This window comes from Solea solea, chromosome 17 (assembly GCF_958295425.1).
Source record: "Solea solea chromosome 17, fSolSol10.1, whole genome shotgun sequence".
Lineage (NCBI taxonomy): Eukaryota > Metazoa > Chordata > Actinopteri > Pleuronectiformes > Soleidae > Solea > Solea solea.
In genome coordinates, this window is record NC_081150.1 from 23,351,721 (window position 1) to 23,371,120 (window position 19,400).

Below are 19,400 nucleotides of genomic sequence, written 5' to 3' on the forward strand. Positions count from 1 at the left end.
CCGCACGCACCCTCCAGTTCCTCAGACAGCGCTTCTGGTGGCCCACCATGTCTCAGGATGTCACATCATTCGTGTCTGCCTGCCCCATATGTGCCCGGGGCAAGTCCTCCAACCGCCCCCCCGCAGGCTTGTTGAACCCCCTGACCATCCCACGACGTCCCTGGTCCCACATAGCTGTGGATTTCATCACCGGTCTCCCCCCCTCCCAGAACAACACCACAGTCCTGACCTTCATAGACCGGTTCTCCAAAGCGGTTCACTTCATCCCCCTCACCAAACTTCCCTCTGCCACCGAGACGGGGGACCTCCTTGTGGCCCATTTTTTTCGCCTTCACGGCTTCCCCCAGGACATTGTCTCCGACCGTGGCCCCCAATTCACATCACAAGTCTGGAAAGCCTCTGTACCACCCTGGGCGCATCCGTAAGCTTGTCCTCCGGCTACCACCCTCAGTCAAATGGCCAAACAGAAAGGGCCAACCAGAGTCTGGAGAGCGCACTGCGTTGCGTAACGGCACGACACCCTGCTGCGTGGAGCACGTTTTTGCTCTGGGTCGAATATGCACACAACTCCTTCACGTCCGCATCCACCGGCATGTCACCATTCATGGCCTCCCTGGGATATCAACCCCCCCTGTTTAACTTTCAAGAAGAGGAAATCGCCGCTGCCACTCAGTGTGGAGACAAGTCCGGGCTGCCCTTCAACGCTCCTCCCAACAGTCCCAGAGACAGGCCAACCGGCACCGGACCCCCGCCCCCCCCTATCAGCCAGGCCAAAAAGTGTGGCTCTCCTCCAAAGATCTTCCCCTTCAGGTCGTATCCCGGAAACTGGCTCCCCGCTTCGTTGGTCCATTACCCATCGAACGAATCATAAACCCCACTGCCGTCCGTCTCAAGCTCCCCCGGGCTCTCAACATTCACCCCACCTTCCACGTGTCACTGATCAAACCTGTCACTGAGTCCGACCTGGTTCCCCCGACCAATCCCCCCCCTCCTCCCCGGGTCGTCGACGGGGGCCACACCTAAACGGTCAGTCGCATCCTTGACATCCGCCGCCGAGGTAGAGGCCACCAATAATTGGTCGATTGGGAGGGATACGGTCCAGAGGAAAAGTCTTGGATTCCTCGCAGCTTCATCCTGGACAAGACCCTGCTGCGGGACTTCCACCGGGTCCACCCTGGGAGACCTGGCTTGGCGCCAGGAGGCGCCCATTGAGGGGGAGGTACTGTCACGATCCCACTCTCCTCCACCACTTTTATCCTTATTTGTTATTTTCCTCCATGCTGCTCCCTCTCTCCCTCTCTCCCTCTCTCCCCTCTCTGCAGGAGGCGTGGCTGACCTACTAACACTGATGACGCTGGTGATCAGCAACACCTGCGGCAGCTCATCCTCACCTGCTCCTGATGAGCAATCAGGAGCCTTCTTAAGCCTTTGCCGTCTCAGTCACCAGCGTCGGATTGTTTTTGCTCTTCTAGTGGTAACGTCCATGACTTCTGCTTTAATCTTTGAAACTCTGACTCCCGGAATTCTCACAATCGTTGTTGTTCTGCTTCAGGTCGCCACACCTCCTGCTTCCCCGAGAGCTCCGGATTCCCCACGACATCTCGGCCGTTGGAACCTTTCCCTGTCTCGATTCTCCATCGTGAGTCTGCTCCTGCCAGTATCCCCCCCCCACTCACTGTCTCTCACCCTGGGCTCTCGCTATTTCCCGGCACAGCTGCATCGGCAATAAAAACCCTGTTATGATCTGTCTCCTCTACATTTTCGGGTCCTCTACATAGTCAAACCGCTCTCATTCGGGAGTGTAACAAGAAGAGCCTGGGACAAGGCACATTACTGTGTGTATTGTGAAAAGGCTAATATGAAGATAGCAAGACATTTAGAAAGAAAACACAGTGAAGAAACTGATGTTGCCCATGCCTTCAGTTTCCCAGCACGGTCCCAGCAAGGTCCAAGCATACTTCTAAAATCCCTTCGGAAAAAGGGAAACTGGCAGCATAATGTGAAAGTTTTACAAGATGGCCAGGGGGAGATTGTAACATGGAAGCAGCCACATAAAGGTGCATCTCCAAAGGACTTCCTTCCATGCCAAAATTGTTTTGCTATGTTAAAGCGCACTGAACTCTGGAGACACCGAAAGACTTGTAGAAATAGGAAAGAGGAGACAGTGCAGGGTAAAAGACGGGTACAAAAAGCTTCCTCACAACTCATTCCAATCAAGGACTCACCACAGGAAATTCAAAACATTATTCATAGTATGATGCAAGATCATGTCACTTCACATATCAGGACCGACAAAATGATTTGTACATATGGAAATGCACTGTTTGCAAAAAAAGGCTGCGAACAATCGCAACATCGATACATAGTGCAGAAAATGAGAGAACTGGGACAATTTGTGTTGGCTGCAAAGGAGATTGACAAATGTGTCTCCGGTCTCAAAGACCTATGTGATCCCACAAAATTTCATCTGGCTATCAAAGCAGCAAGGAGGGTGTCAAATTACAACACAGAGAAGAGTGAATATGGAAAGCCATCAACAGCAGTTAAAATAGGATTTTTTTTAAAGGGAGCAACCGAGACATGGATTGGCCATTGTTTGATGAGTGGAGATGTTTTAACTGAGAAGAAAGCCAAAAAATTTAAAGAGCTACTTGATACCTCTTGGTCAAGTTATGTGTTGCCTAATGCTCATAGTACCATGGAACAACGAAGGTGGAACAAGGAAGACTGCATACCTTTGACAGAGGACATTGTTTGTCTTCAGAACCATTTGAGGAAACTCGAGAATGAAGCAAAGGCAGAATTGGGAAGACATGTGACCACCACAGCCTACAAAACCTTAAGCGAGTGTCTTCTTACACAGATCATTGTTTTTAACAAGAAACGTAAAGGAGAAGCGTCGAGATTAACGTTAGAGACATATCTGAATGCGGACTCTGGTGCTGTAAATAAGGAAATTTTTGAAACCCTCTCACCAGTGGAGAAACAACTTAGCCGAAAAAGAGGAAGAAAAGTGCCAATTCTCCTACTTGACTGCACTAAGTCATCCATTGATTTTATGATTAAAATGCGGAGTAAAGTTGGCATACTTCATGAAAACCCGTTCCTATTTGCTAGGATTGGTACGATGACAAATATTCGAGGGTGTGACTGCCTCCGGAAATATGCACAAGAGTGTAAGGCAAGCAATCCAGAGCTCCTGCGGTCAACACAGTTGAGAGAGCATGTGGCTACGTTATGTCAACTACTCCACCTTGACAATCAGGAACTGGAGCAAGTTGCCCGTTTTATGGGACATGACATAAGAGTCCACTGCGATTACTATCGTCAGACAGACAAAACTTTTCAGGTGGCCAAAATCAGAAAGCTCCTTTTTGCGATGGAGCAGGGAGGACAGGCACTCACAGGAAAAAGTCTGATGACTCTGGACTCTGTGGTTTTTGGTATGTTAATGACATGACATGAACAATTAATCTTCAACTTAACTTCAATGTATAAAAATATGTGTATACATAAGTTGGTAATTTACACAAAATGTTTATATTTTTAAAAATATTATTTATTTATATAATTCTCTTGCATATTTATATATATGGAATCAGATTTGACAGTAAACTCAAGCAAAACCTTCAATGTCAAACAAAATTCTAAATTTGAGAATAAATAAAACTTACTGAAGCAAAAAAAATTAGAAATGCAAAACATAATTCACAAATTTTGAGTGCTACTTATATTTTTTTGCTTCAGCAAGTTTAATTCTTTCTTAAATTCCGACGTCTGTATGACATAAGTTTTACTTGATTTTATTGATACAAATCTGATTCCTTATATATATATATATATATATATATATATATATATATATACACATATAAATATATATACCTGTTAAGTGGTAAGTGGGCAAGAAAGTATAGTCATTGTAAATGGGGAGTGGACTGGACTTAATGTGGATATCTGTTCAATAGATGGAACCTCTACAAATGCTCCTAAAAGACATGGTGATCAGGAGAGTGGTGGGGATGATGATGATGATGTTGATGTGGGTAAGTCCTGATATTGTGACCATTAGACAGAATCACATTACACCAGGTGTTTCTGATGTAAAAGGATAGGACAGGTTTTTAGGTTTTAGCAGTAAAAATGTGTATCATCAGGACACAAGAATAAAGAGAAGAATAGATTTTGTGTAAGAAGGCTTTTCCAGCTAAGTTTATCTCACTTCACACTGTACACACTTAACTATAACCTAGTGTAACAGAATGACCAACACATACGTGCAATTATTTACTTAATACTGGGGCTGGAGCATCAAGAAGGAAGGCATCATCACTTACCCTATTGCATTTCAATAGGGTAAGTACCTTATGCTCGAACTGTAAAAGTGCTCTTTACACCAAGCTTGAATCTAGAATGAAAATAAAATCCACATATCTAGCCAGTTAAACACAAAACATTTTAAAGCATGTTTAACATACATGAAGATATGTTTGTAGTAACATATGTTGTCCCCTCAGATGAAGATCTGCCATGCACATCCACCACAAACCCACCTGCTCACAGCCGCAAAAGAATCAAAACTAATTACAGACGTGATGGCGGTGATGATCCTGACATTGTGGACAAAAGTAAGAAAAAATGCAAATGTTTTATTTTCTTAAAGAAAGCATAATGATTGTCTAAGTAGGATGTGAGACTTGTAAACCTATGTTTAACAGCCTTGATGTATCTTTTGTTAGATGGAAATGACACGACAAAACCCAAGAGGGTCAAGAAGCCTGCAGATGACGATGATGATGATGATGATGGGTGTGGTGCTGATGTTGAAGAATGTGATGAAGATGAAGGTGAGTCCAGATAATATACCTAAGTGTTCTGAACATGAACCTTCAACTCTTTCAATTAACTAATATGTTTCTCAGACGGAGAAGAGCAACACATCGCATCAACAATATCAGCTGTCAAGCAACGTCAGAAACATGATGATGATGATGGTATGTCTCATTTTTTTTAACAAGCTAAAGAATATCTGGACGTTCTCAGAAGACACTGAAGGAGACACTAGTTATCCAAAAGTCATTAAATCAGTATAAATTGGTCTTTGAAACAGAGCCAGTTATTTATACATTAAATCTGCCCTCTGCTCTGTCCCCCCTGACAAAACCAGAGTACGCTATCAAAGTGTTTTTAAAGGAAAATGGGCTATATCGATGAGCAAATAACACGCAACAGGCTGATATTCATTTCTGTACTTCACTTGCAAACTGTGCATGGGACTGAGACAGAAAGAAACTCCCAGAGACACTGAACTTCTCTTGAAGTCAATTAGATAATATTCCCCCAAATTATTTCAAAGAAAATAGGGTTACTTTCTTACTCACAAACTCAAACTCAATTAAGTTGCAGTTTTTCTTTAAAGGACTTGCCAGATCATAGAATCTTTATAATCTGTTCTTAAACTCTTTATCATTATATCCAACATTTGTAAGAAAACACTCAACTCAATTGAAATAGTTTATTTATTTATTTATTTATTTTGTGAGTTGTGTTCTATAAAATATTAGTTATCCATTCTATATTCTGATCTATTTTTGATTTCTAGATGCTCCACAAGTGTCCAGAAAGAGACCCTGGACTGCTGAGGAGAGGACTGTGGTGCTTCGAAGGATGGGAAAGTTTGTTGCTCAAAGGAAGGTACCAGGGAGGAATGACTTTCAGATGTGCATCTGTAAAGAGTCTCCGGTCCTCAACAAGAGAACATGGAAAGACGTAAAATACTACGTCCATAATGAAATTGCCAAAGTAAAGAAAAAGCTTGCCTTTTAAAGGCATGGCAATTGCTGTTTCTGTTCCTTTCTGTGCTAGTTTTACATGTTCACAGACAGTGTCTTTGTTTTTTGCTGTTGCTCATCAGAAGTGACAGTCTGTTTCTATTGTTGTCACCCACAATTTTGAATTAAATTCAGTTTTTTTCTTTTCATATTTGCAACTGCAACTGTTGCTAGTCAGAAGTGACGACTAAAAAATAAAAGTACAGTGTATACAAATGTTTTAAAACAGTTTTAAAACTGACCTGCAGTTTATGGAGTCCAGTCTGACGGTGGTGTCAGTTTACTCACTCTCGAGGTCCAATCCCTTTTTATTTTATTTTCTTTTTAAATGGACATAAAGCTGCTGCACAACTATCTTTTTTGTAAAATAACTGAATCTGACAGAAAAACTAAATCAGAAGGCCAAGTGTGTGATGGCATTTTATTTTATACTGATTTGTTTTATTTGATATTTTGCAATAAAATTGCATGTGGGGCTTTTCTGTTCCAAATATAAGTCAGGCTGAATGTCCTTCTTTGACCAGCATGTCATGACACCTTTTCAGATTTACCTTTTCATGAAAATTTAATAATCAAATATCAAAGACTCAACTTATTTTTTAATTTATTACATGACTGAAGACGCTTTAGGTCTGGACCTAAAACTCAGTGCTGTGTTGTCAGAACATCACCTGTGCTCTCTCATGTCTGCTCTGTGACTCAGTGCAGTAATGTTTCTGCTTGGCTCTGAAGTCTGTTTCTGGTTTAGTATAAATAAATAAGCAAAGTATTATATTCAGATATATATATATATATATATATATACACATACATATATGTGTATATATATATGTGTGTGTATATATATATATATATATATATATATATATATATATACATATATGTGTGTGTATATACATATATACATATATATGTATACATAAAAATTCATTACATTAAACCATAAGTTGGAGGCGGGGCCACACAGTTGAGAAAGTGGGCAATATTTTTCCAAATATGAGAAACTCTCTGAAAGTGAATCATGGTGACGATGATGGTATGTTTAATGTTAAAGGAGACACTAGTTATCTAAAAGTCATGACATCAGTACAAACTGGACTTGTAGATTTCTTTCAGACAGTTACTGGTCTTTGAAACAGGAAGCTCATTTCAGACACAGTTATTTATTCATAAACTCTGACCAAACCGTTAATGATTAAAAATGAATGAACATTCTTCATTCTCAAATTCTGACATTGACATTGAAATTTTAATTAATTTAATTAAAAGTCTGATTCCGTAAATAAATATATTGTACATACATGAAGCTGTATTCATTATTTATTGTGGGACTGGACTTAATGTGAATATCTTGTTTAAAGGCCACATAGACCGGAAGCTCCAATTAACGCTGCTTTTGTGTGTGTGTCTGCGTCATTACCTCGTTTATGAAACCCTAAAGTTTCAGAACAAACAGTTCAGCCACTGCTGAGAAAATAGTGTTGTATTGTTTTCCTGGGCTCTGCGAAGCGGATCGGCACTTCCGTAGTTTGATGTCGTCATCAGAAATCCTCACCACTCCTCTCACGACCGTAGCGCCTCCTGGTGCGGGCAGTTGTCCGGGCACATCCGGTTGCGTACATTCAACCGCAGAAGAAGAAGAACTACTCTCGTTGTAGCTGCTGAGATACAGAGCATCCACCGTGCCAGAGGGGGAGCTGTGTATCTATTACGTCACTTCCAGGTACCTGGCCAATCACAGGACAGTGGGAAAGCTCTTGTTGGCTGGCCAATCACAACACAGTCCACGTTCTGGGGGTGTGGTTTTGGTCTGAAACAGCGCGGCTGACGAGAGCGTCAGTGAGGAGATATTTTGATCGGCTCGTTTGCAGCGATTAGGAGGTTTTTAACCATGAAAACAAGTTAATATATGTAAGTAGACCTCCATAACTAACATATATGTGTGATACAAGCATTCTATGTCACCTTTAATAGATGAAGATCTGCCCTGTCCAACTCCAAATTCTCCTAAGCGGCGCAGGAGGAGACCTGCGTGCAAACAACGCAATGATCAGGAGAATGATGATGATGATGATGTGGGTAAGTCCTGGTTTTATATATGACAGAAACACCTGGTGTAATGTGCTTTTTTCTGTCTGAGGTAAAAGGACAGGAATAGACTTTAGCAGTAAAATGTGTCTCATCAGGAATATTCTGTGTCAGAAAAGCTTCACATTCCAGCTGTCAGTCTGAAATAACAATAAATGACTATTGGACACAATCATCTTAACAATAATAATGCTGCTAAAAATGTGTAAAACGGCAGCAACCAATGACAGATTCACTGCTCCGCTGAGCTTCCAAGGAAGTCAATAAGATATATTCCTCCAACCTTTTTTAAAAAAATACATGTAGAATTAATGATTACAGAATTTACCTGAGGTGCCAGATTATAGAGCTTTTATATCCCAGCCTTAAATTCTTTATCATTATATCCAAAAAATTTCTGAAAACACTCAACTTATCAACTGATTTTCCTATATTCTGATCTATCTCTCATTTCTAGTTACAAAAGTGTCCACAAGACCCTGGACTGATGAGGAAAGGACTGCAATCCTTAGAAGGATGGCAAAGTATATAACTGCCAGGAAAGTACCAGGAAAGAAAGACTCTCTGAGATGCATCGGTAAAGAGTCTCCTGTTCTGGACAACAGGAAATGGCAACACATCAAATCATTTTTTTTACATTTTTTGTTGTTCTGTGGCTAAAACTTGCCTCGCAGCATTACGATTGCTGTTCACATTTTCTATGTAGAGTTTACATGTTCTCCGTGTATGTTGGTGGGTAAACTCAACTTGTCTTTCTTTTTTATGAATATTATAACATTTTGCAATAAAGTTGCATGTGGGGCTTCTTGTTCCAAATGAGTCTGGTTTAAATGTTCTTCTTTGACCAGCATACCATGACACTGCAGTTTGAGATTTAACAATCAAACATCAAAGACTCCGCGTCCAATTTAATTCATAACAAAAAATGGTGGTCTATTGTTTGAAAATGTAACATTGCATAATTGCATAATATGGCTCTTAATTTATCCCTAAATAAGGAAGTGTCAGAATATTTAGCAGCTATTTTGCTATTATTTCAAATCTGCCCTCAATAATCCCAGATTAAATATATTACTGGTTAATATTGCCCTCTGAAACATTTTGAGACTATGTTTACAATCTGGTCCTCACATTGCCTTTGGAAATCTTTATTCTGAATCTTTATTTTTTACTGAATCTCAAGGGATGTATAGGTTTGGGGTGACACCTACTGTCCAGAAATGATATTTTTGTCTTGATGTATAAAGTGGAAATACTGGTCCTCACTTTAACCCTGTCCTCAGTTCGCAGCAAGTACAAGAATGTGTGTGTGTGTGTGTGTGAGTGCGTGAGTGTGAGAGTGTGTGTGTGTGTGTATATGTATATACAGTGGGTACGGAAAGTATTCAGACCCCTTTAAATTTTTCACAATTGGTTACAATTGAAGGAAAGATGAATGCGGCCAAGTACAGAGATATCCTGGAAGAAAACCTCTTCCAGAGTGCTCAGGACCTCAGACTGGGCTGAAGGTTCACCTTCCAACAAGACAATGACCCTCAGCACACAGCTAAAATAACGAAGGAGTGGCTTCGGAACAACTCTGTGACCATTCTTGACTGGCCCAGCCAGAGCCCTGACCTAAACCCATTGAGCATCTCTGGAGAGACCTGAAAATGTCTGTCCACCAACGTTCACCATCCAACCTGACAGAACTGGAGAGGATCTGCAAGGAAGAATGGCAGAGGATCCCCAAATCCAGGTGTGAAAAACTTGTTGCTTCATTCCCAAGAAGACTCATGGCTGTACTAGCTCAAAAGGAGCTTCTACTCAATACTGAGCAAAGGGTCTGAATACTTATGACCATGTGATATTTCAGTTTTTCTTTTTTAATAAATTTGCAAACATTTCTACATTTCTGTTTTCTTTCTGTCAAGATGGGGTGCTGATTGTACATTAATGAGAAATAAAATGAACATTTTTGATTTTAGCAAATGGCTGCAATGAAACAAAGAGTGAACAATTTAAACGGGTCTGAATACTTTCCGTACCCACTGTATATATTCAAAAGACTGTGTGTGGAATAATTAGATTCATTAATTTATAACATTAAATCCCTAATTTTTCTATTGATTTATATATTTTTTTTAATTGGTGCATATGTTTTTGTTCTGCCTTTGGAGACTAAATAAAATAAAAGCATTCCCAAATGATGAATTGTGTCATATATGTATATAATTACAAACAGCTGTAATTAGTCTTGACATTGTGTTATTGTTATCATAATAATAACAATAATAATAAAAATTAAATGTGGTTATTAAAAATATTTAAGGCATATAATTCGTCATACACAGTCATTCACATCATTGCTAAAAAGCTTCACAAATTCTGGATTCTGGATACTATTATTATTATAATTATTATAATTATTACTATTAACATTATGATTATTTTGTAGTAACTTCTACAGAATAAACACCATGAGCATCCAACGCATCCAGCGTTTTTCTCAAACCAGACGTTTGTCGTGTTTTTGTTTTAATGAACCAAAGTATCAAAAACAAAAGGATGGAAGAAGACGTTGCAGTTTATTCACAGACACACGCAGACGCCTGCGTCTCTTTAACCGTGTGAGAGCGGGCGACGGGTAAACAAGCCTCTGTCTGCACTTAAATAAAAACAAACAACACGTTTCCTCGTCTGCAGGGCGTGACAGATAACACACACACACACACATAACACATAACACAATAACAATCTTTCGTGTGTGTGTGTGTTTACAGAGTTAATGCAGTCAATACAACACACATACACATATAGGTAGAAAACTAGCTTCATCATCTCAGAGGATGTTTAAAAACAAACAACGAAAACCTAAGAGGGGTATTCCATCAACGTAGTTAAAAATTGCCAGACTTAGGTGTAAGCTTGAAGCTTGACTAAGCTCCACTTCCCAATCTAGCTCCAAATCGTTCCATCAAGTGAAATCAGCTGGCTCCACCTCACACTTAGTCAAGCTTCACCTGTTAAGCCTCAACTTGTGCACGCCCACAGGGAAAATAAAAAGCCCATTCTAGTCGAGCGCGAAAACTGTCAAAAATGCCGAAAAGCAAGGGAAACGAGAATATTGCAAAGAAATAATAAGTGACAAAGAAAATGAAGTATTTCAGCATCATCATGTTATATAAATCCTCCATCAAAGGGACAAAATATATGTAGACAATAATCTACCAATTGATTTCTTGATGGTTTTTGTTTTAAACTAATCAATTATGTGGACCTATTAATGCAACCAAATCCATAACATTAAAAGGAAAATCCCCAAAGAACAAAAAGACAGCCCTAATAAGTAACATTCATATGAACATAATTAAAAAAGCATTATTGTTTCACTGCAATTTATGTGAAATTCTCCATTTTGATCATTTAGCAGCCCAAGTAGTAATGTTAGAAAGTGATATTCATCACATTTATCAACTGAATGTTATGCAAATCGATGGGATAGCTTTCATTTATTTCCTGCATGGCCAATTGTATAGAATTGATATCATTTTCATTTAAGCCTGTCATTTTTACATGCTGTATTTGTGCTACTTCTGTATTTTGTCCCAGATGCTATATGTTGAATTGTTGTATTTTCATTTTATTTTATGTAAACCACTTTGAATCACCTTGTGCTAAAATGTGCTAAATAAAGTTGCCTTGCCTACATTTTTGATAATAATAGGCTACATTTAATCAAAGTATTTTACATGACTCATCACATTTATCATACAATTGATGGTAGATCATTACATGAAGAAATGCAATGTTGGTTATCATTCTATAGGAAATAATCATATGACAGATCTATTGATTGTAAAAAAGTTATTACTTATCTAGAATCATTTTAGCAAATCAAGCAATTCAATGGAGACGAGGACCCCTATTACAGTAAGTGAATGCAGGTGACAGCAAATCAATCATCTAATTGTGGTTTGGTGTTCATATTCAATCTTTTATTTTCAATGCCTCAATTTCCTTTTATTATATTTTTTGCTAATTAGTTTAATTTTGTATGTATTTGTGTCTTATTTTTTATTATATTTTATTTTGGTGATAGTGTTCTTTAATGTACTGATAGATAATATATAATTATTAGTATAAATCATTTCTCTAATACATTTCATTATATATTTTATGTTTTACATATTATTTTATCATTCCATGACAGTTGTGTGTCTCTGTTTCTGTCTATTGGACATTCTTTGATCATAGATGGTGCTAAGCTTCACTTTTAGCCTGCTACAGACCAGGTTTGCCCGGCAGCATAAGTTACCATGGTTACATAGCCTCAACCCTTGGTGGAACAGGGTTGAGGCTCAGATTGATGGAACGGAAACCTGGTTGAGCCATGGTTGAGGCTTAGCCAGAGTCATAGTTTCCATGGTTACTGAGTTGGGGCTAATCTCAGCCTCTTTGATGGAACCGAACTCTCAGTCATATTAGCCAGACTTGGCCATTTAAGCTTGGCTTTGCCTTTAGCCTGCTTGATGGAATACCCCCCTGAGCATGAACCAACAGGCCATCATATCAGAACAATATCTAATTCCATCAACATAGACTGATGAAGAACTGAAACAATAATGTCTTTTGTCTTCAGTTGTCCAATTTTCCCATCCTTCAGCACGCTTCCTACAGCATTTAAGTGTGTGTCAGTGTTGTTTGTGTGTGTTGTACGTGTGTGTCTGCGTTGTACGTGTGTCTGTTCATCTGCTTGCTTTACAGAAAATATAAAGGTTTTCCCCACACGTCAGAAATTGTTTTACTGGTGCGGCAAAAAAAATTAGTCAACAGCTTCTTACAGAAGAATTGACATCTCTTTACATTTCAAGCTGATTTTTCAAACACTGTAGCTTTGGCTTTAGGTCTAATGAGAGCAATACCTGTTGGATGAACTGAAATGTGAGCTTCATAGTCTTGGGGTAGTTAAGATGGAGTGCATACGTGAGTCCAAACAGAATGCACATTGCTGTCGGCAGATTTTGAATGTTGTCCATCACAACTTCTCCCTCAATGATGATTTGCAACGAGGCTGGACTGAGATGCTGGGAAGATGTGTGCACAGCACCTTCACGCTCAATGACAAGTGTCCCAATGTCAAGGTCACGAAAAGAATCATCATCATCATCAGATTCCTTAATAAAGAGTAACAGAAGAGCACAATCATTACATTAGAGTTCTCATTTGAAAAACAAGTTTCATCAATATAAGAGTGTCATGGCAAAATGATAAGAAAGCAAGAGCTTACTTACAAAGCCTGCTTTAAAGAAGTTTGTGGGGTTGTCCCCAAGGATGATAGGAAGCCCTCTGAGCACCTGTGTCCGGAGCGCAGTTGGCTCTGTAGTCTTTTGGGAATTAAACACAGTAACACAAGTTAGATAGCTAAAATGAAAAACAAATAATGATCTATAAGAAAGCTTAAACAAACCAAGCAATGTTTGGATTCATATATACAACTAATAGAGCACCATTGTGATATGATGTTTATCAAAACCTGTGAAAAACAATGCCAAGTACAAAATGTCTTTGGACCTACATTGGTCTGTTGTGAAATCTGTGTCAACAACTGTCCAACATTCACTCTCTTGGATCCAAATAACTCCAGGAGATGATTCCTGCTTGAGGTTCTTGCCCACGATCCTGCTGAACTCCATGAACACCTGATAAATAAAGAGTTACACACTAAATGAGTTACACTACTAGAGACTATTTCTGGCCTGAACATCTTCCAGTTGTGTGTTCTGTGCTCCTTACTTCTGTGTGCATTAAATGTAGAATACACATGTGTGTGAAAGTTACACTGGACTCTGTGATTTACCTTTAAATGTGTACTGTGCAAGTGAGTGAGAAAGATGCTTCTGTGCAGGGTGCAGAAAAATCACATGACTGACAGTGAAAGGTTACTTGAGCAGTTTGACTTTTATTTGATCGTGTTTGAAACAATAATGTTTTAAAAGGTGACCCCTTTTATCACAGATAAACTCACAATACTTACACTTCCACAGCTTCCTCACACCACAGGGATCTGTAAAAATAGAAAACGAGAACATGTTTAGTTCAACAACTCAGCTCAACAACGTCACTGTTAAATACAATAAGGTATTAGAAGCGAAACGACGCCGATGTTACAGAGAAAACTGACATGTTAACGAGCGTGTGTGTGAGAGTGAGTGAGAGGGAAAAAGAGCGGCCAAGGACGGGTCAAGCGGATCAACGCGCTGCAAGCAGCTCGCGGTGTTCGCAACGTAACCTCCTCCATAGCGCCTGCTACACTTCTTTACCCAGACAGCGGCAGAATCGCTTTTCTATTGCGTAAAATCACGGTTATAGAAATGATACAGTCGCGCACACTCGCCAGTATGTGAGCCGTCCTCAGACTGAGGACACGAAGCGAACATTAACATTCAGCTGACTCTTCTATCTGTTAACATTAGCTAGTGTTAGCAATAAGTACTATTAACATGATGCACACACCAACAAATTATCCACAAGCTTTCGAGTATTAAAAATTCCCACAAAGATAACTAGGCTAACAGTTCCTTATCATACTAACCGTTCCACTTGGAGTCGAGTTGCTTCCAAGTTAGGGTACCGTCTGCTGCCGATGCCTGCTCGTCCCGCCAGGTGTCCAAGTTACACGAGGCTGGTGTTGTCACTTGACCAGGCAGGTTTTTGAATTAGACCCCTCCCCTTTCTTATAAAGGTAAACATACCAAGTTATCTCTGCTAAACCTGATTAGTGCAATTAATATTTCAGCTAAATAGTACAAACAACTTAAGTTGTTTCATAATGATAGCAGGTTTTTACTAAACATAAAAGAATAAGTCATGATCACTCAGAAGTTTAATTAGAAACAAAATCTGGGTTTACAGTGAGAGCAAAACAGTCAAAAAATAATATGGTGTAAATGAGAACATAACCTCAGGAATAAATAAATCAAGACCAACCTCCCCAGGGAAAGATAAGATATGCAATATAATGCTAAAACAACTAAAGGAGAGAGCATTATTAAAGTTGCTGCTATTGTACAACAAGGTGCCTGGAAAGAAGCAGTAGTGGTCCCCATAAGAACACCCAGTAAGGATCCCACACAACCCACTAGTTACAGGCCAATAGCCTTAACATCAAATCTGTGCAAAATAATGGAAAGGATGATAACAGAAAGATTAACATATGATCTTGAAAAACCAGAAATGCTGGCAAATGATCAAAGTGGTTTTAGAAAAGGAAGAAACACAATGGATGCAGTGATAAGGCTAGAGACAGAGATAAGAAAGGCACAGGCAAATAAAGAAGCAGTAGTGTCAGTGTTTTTTGATATTGAGAAAGCATATGATATGATGTGGAAGGAAGGATTATAATTAAAGCTGTGCAAGATGGGTATAAGAGGAAGGAATGTGGCATATGTTGTGGGCAAAGTACAAGGGGCTATTGATGAGGTGGTGGAGTGGGGCTATGACTGGGGATGCCAGTTCTCAGTGGAAAAAAACCTAGACAGTGTATTTTAGCAGGAAACCAAGAGAGGAAGGAATGAAACTGAAAATGTACGGGAATGAGCTGCAAAGAGTTGGAACATTTACATTTGTGGGTGTAGTGTTTGACTCACAGTTAACATGGGCAGGGCATATTGGTAGAATAGAAGAGAAATGCAAAAAAGTGATCAATGTGTTGCGATATTTGACAGGTAGGAGTTGGGGAGCTAGTGTATGTGGCTTTAATACCATCAGTATTTGATTATGGCAGCATTGCCTATGGGTCAGAACCTGGTTTAATATATATATACAGTATATATATGTGTATGTGTATGTGTGTGTGTGTGTGTGTGTGTATGTGCATCAATGTGAATATAAAACCAATTAATCACACAGACAGACTGCAATTGTATAGATGTGCATCAATGCCCCTGTGTAGATATACAGTATGTGTGTATATATGTTCATTAATGTGAACCCCCTCCTTGTGTGTGGGTGTATATATATATATATATATATATATGTATATGTGTGTATATGTATATGTGTTCATCAATGTGAATATAAAAACGATTAATCAAAATCAGTTAAATGTTAGTGCTCTTTATTCAGAAAACCCTCATGTCACATCTGCATTTCAGGATCTGGCTATTACAGACAAACATTAAGTGTGAAATATAAATATTTCAATATTTATCAACACAGTAACAGTGTTACACACATTACTAGCTGTAAACAATCAGCATTAGAAAAACACATACGTTGGTTTGGTGCTTACTTATATCCTAAACACAAGGAGTAAACATTAATAATCATCACTTTAAAAGTTACACGTTTTTGGTGTGTGTGAGTGTGAATGGGTGAATAAGAGGCATTAACTTAAAGCACTTTGTAGAAAGGCGCTTTATGAAGTTCAGTCCATTTCCTTTTATTAGTTTACTGGCAGATCTGCCACATCCAATATGGCGGATGCGCTGACGTACCGCAGCAACGCACCAACCTGCTCAATGAGGCGTCTACGTATATATGTCTATGGTGGTGAGCCCCTTGATGTTCGGGTCAACTCAATTAACGCCTTTTAGGCTGCAGAGGAACATATATTTGGCAGGACTTACTCCTGATGTTACAATCTATCCAAGTCTATCCAACACAAAGTGTAACTTAACGTCGTGGTAGAGAAACCTAACTGCTGTTTAGGCTGTCTTATTGGCTGTCAACTTTCTGCTCTGTCTCTGCTGTATCGACTGTACATAATCTTTCCTGTTTTACATCTGTCTCTTTTTCCATATGTTTGAAGATTCCAACTTGACCTTCCTGAACACTCTGATTGACAAATTTCATTGAGGAACACCTTATTTGTTATTTGTCATTAGGTTTGTATAGGATTACAGCAATTCTATTAGCAGTCCATTCCCTCCTTGCCTCCTTCTTATCTTTTGTTTTGTCCAGGATGACAGGATGTCAGGATGCAACATTTTGGGAGAGTAGGAAAGGAATTGGCAAATGAACTGGGAGTCTTAGCGGTGAGAATAAGCCCCACAATAGTCTGTAGTCCAGCAACACCATTATGGATGCTTGAGGGCCCGAAAATAGACTGGCATCTGTTAGAAATGAAAAGACAAGGAAAGGGTCAAATAGATTTGGTAGGTGTGTTTGAACGTCATGTAATGGGAGATTATGGAGACTTTGTGCTGATATATACAGATGGGGCTAGGGAACCTGAAACAGGAGTGACAGAATTTGGGGTGGCTGTGCCAGAGAGGGGGATTGGACTAAGTGGGAGAGCATCGAATATGTTGGGGGTCTACACAGTGGAGATGCTGGCAGTGTTGGTAGCTCTAAGATGGGTGGAAGAGGCCAGACACAACAGGCTACTGATTAGCTCAGATTCCTCGTCAGTTCTGTGGAGCATGAATTCATTTCATTCTAATAGCCGACAGGACATGTTGTATGAAATATTGCAGTCAGTTACTAGAGTAATGAACAGAGGACGTCAGGTTGGATTTATGTGGGTACCAGCGCATGTAGGAGTGAGGGGGAATGAGAGGGCAGATAAATTGGCAAAGAGGGCATTAAGGAAAGAAAGAGTGGAAATGGAAGTGAGTGTTAGTAAGGCTGAGGTTAAGAGTGTCATCTGGGGGAAAACAACCACATGTGGCGAGACAGGTGGGATAGAGAGGGTAGAGGGAGGCATTTATATCAAATACAGAACAGTGTTAGGGTCAATAGGGTAGGTATGGGACGCAGGAGAGAGGAGGTTGTGATAATGAGGTTGAGGCTAGGGCACTGTGCACTGAATAAATCACTTAAATTGGCAGGGAAACATCAGACAGGACTGTGTGAGAGGTGTCAGGAAGAGGAGGAATCTGTGGAACATGTACTTTTGAGGTGTAGGGCATATGAGACAAATACAGAGGTGATGAAAAATAATCTAAGGAAATTAGGGGATCAAGAATTTCATTTAAAGGGAGTAATGGAAACGAGTGAGAAATGTTAACAGGAGGATTATGTAGGAGCAGCAAGTGTGCACCCTTGACGGTCTACAAATGTTGCTGGAAACTGGCTAAACAGGTTCATTAAGGAGACAATCCTTCACTAGTCTCCCATAGAAAACCACATCACCATAGTATCACGCAGGCTTGCTGTGATGACTCCGCCCACTTTGAGGAGGCGCTATGAAAACAACATGCTGATACTAGTCGAGTCGATTAGAGTAAAGTTGAGATCAGAGCAGTTATTTGATCACATTCATCACATTTCCTTCAGATGAGACTTGAGAAAACTTTGGTCTGTGGTTTGTTTCCTGTTCAGCAGCAGAATCACTTCACAGACGTTCAGCAGCTTCATGACGATCATTTCCTGCTTTCACAAGGTAACGAAACTAAACTCATCTCATCACACGTGACTTTGAGTGGACGTGATGTTTTTACTGTGAAGCTCATGAATCTCACGTCACTGACTCTTGTTCAGTGACTGAGGTTTTTACACAGAATGAATTGACCCTGTAGTGACTTAGAGAGGCTTAAATGTCTGGTGTAATACTGCAAACTTGTCTTATTATGGGATGTGAACATGTCCTGGTTCCTCTGAACGTGAAGAAGGCCCAACCCTTTTGAAGCAGCTCTGCTGACACAGTATAAATGCTGACATCTGCTGGTTGACATGTGATATTACACACTGGAATCACGTGGATGCTCAGAACCCACGAGCTGAACTTCTGTATGGTCTTAATTCACTGAGTGATGGTTTGACATCAAACATATTTAAATGTAACATCTATAAACACAAACTCTTGTTAACGACCAGATGTTGTTTGGAGCTCAAACGTCACCTGGTTGTAACAAAAGACTTTTCTACAAGTTCACTGTGTTTGTTTTTGTAGAGAGAGTCGTGTTCCTTTGTCACAGCTACAGAATCAATCATGGAGTAAAAGTGACAGCTACAGTGAAAAGTGGAATTTCCTGTTCAATAATTCCTAAGATATGAACTCGTTTTCTTTTACTTTGACCTTTGTCTGAAAAGTGGATCCTCTCTCAGCTAACTTGGCTAGTGCTGCTAACTGCAAAACAATCACTTCCCTGTTACAGATCCATCATGTTCTTATGACTTAACTCCGCCTCCTCTAATTCACTCTGTCTCCATCAGCTGTTTAGTTTATTTCACATATAAATAATATAAAAAAACACATAGACGATAACACATAAAAGTACATGTGACGTGCAGCAGAAACACGGATTGAAAAAGAAATGCACTGAAAATAAAAAAAGCTTTTTGTTGACGTGATGTTTTTACTGTGAAGCTCATGAATCTCACGTCACTGATTCTGTTGTTCAGTGACTAAAATGTTTGGAAATCACTGGTTTAGAGGACATTTGTGCTTTTGGTGAAAGAGAAGTTCTGCTGGACTCAAAGATCAGATAGTGACTGATCATTTTATGTTTCCGGTGAAAACAGATTACAGCCATTGTAGGTGAAACAAAAGGATCC

At 39.7% G+C, this 19,400-nt stretch overlaps 1 protein-coding gene and 1 long non-coding RNA gene across 2 annotated transcripts; one reads left to right on the top strand and one right to left on the bottom strand.

The window, feature by feature from the left end:
- The first annotated feature begins 592 nt into the window (after nt 1-592).
- Nucleotides 593-5,920, top strand: LOC131443318 (uncharacterized). The gene is made up of 8 exons (XM_058612841.1): nt 593-844; nt 1,553-1,657; nt 3,266-3,443; nt 3,969-4,042; nt 4,518-4,628; nt 4,740-4,847; nt 4,923-4,994; nt 5,915-5,920. The coding sequence occupies exons 1-8, from the start codon at nt 593-595 to the stop codon at nt 5,918-5,920; spliced, it is 906 nt and encodes a 301-aa protein (XP_058468824.1).
- A 6,517-nt stretch (nt 5,921-12,437) lies between these two features.
- LOC131443525 (uncharacterized) lies at nt 12,438-13,581 on the bottom strand. The gene is made up of 3 exons (XR_009233635.1): nt 13,477-13,581; nt 13,193-13,285; nt 12,438-13,075 (listed from the first exon to the last, which is right to left on the bottom strand). It is a non-coding gene; the product is annotated as an uncharacterized LOC131443525 (long non-coding RNA).
- Nucleotides 13,582-19,400: the final 5,819 nt, after the last annotated feature.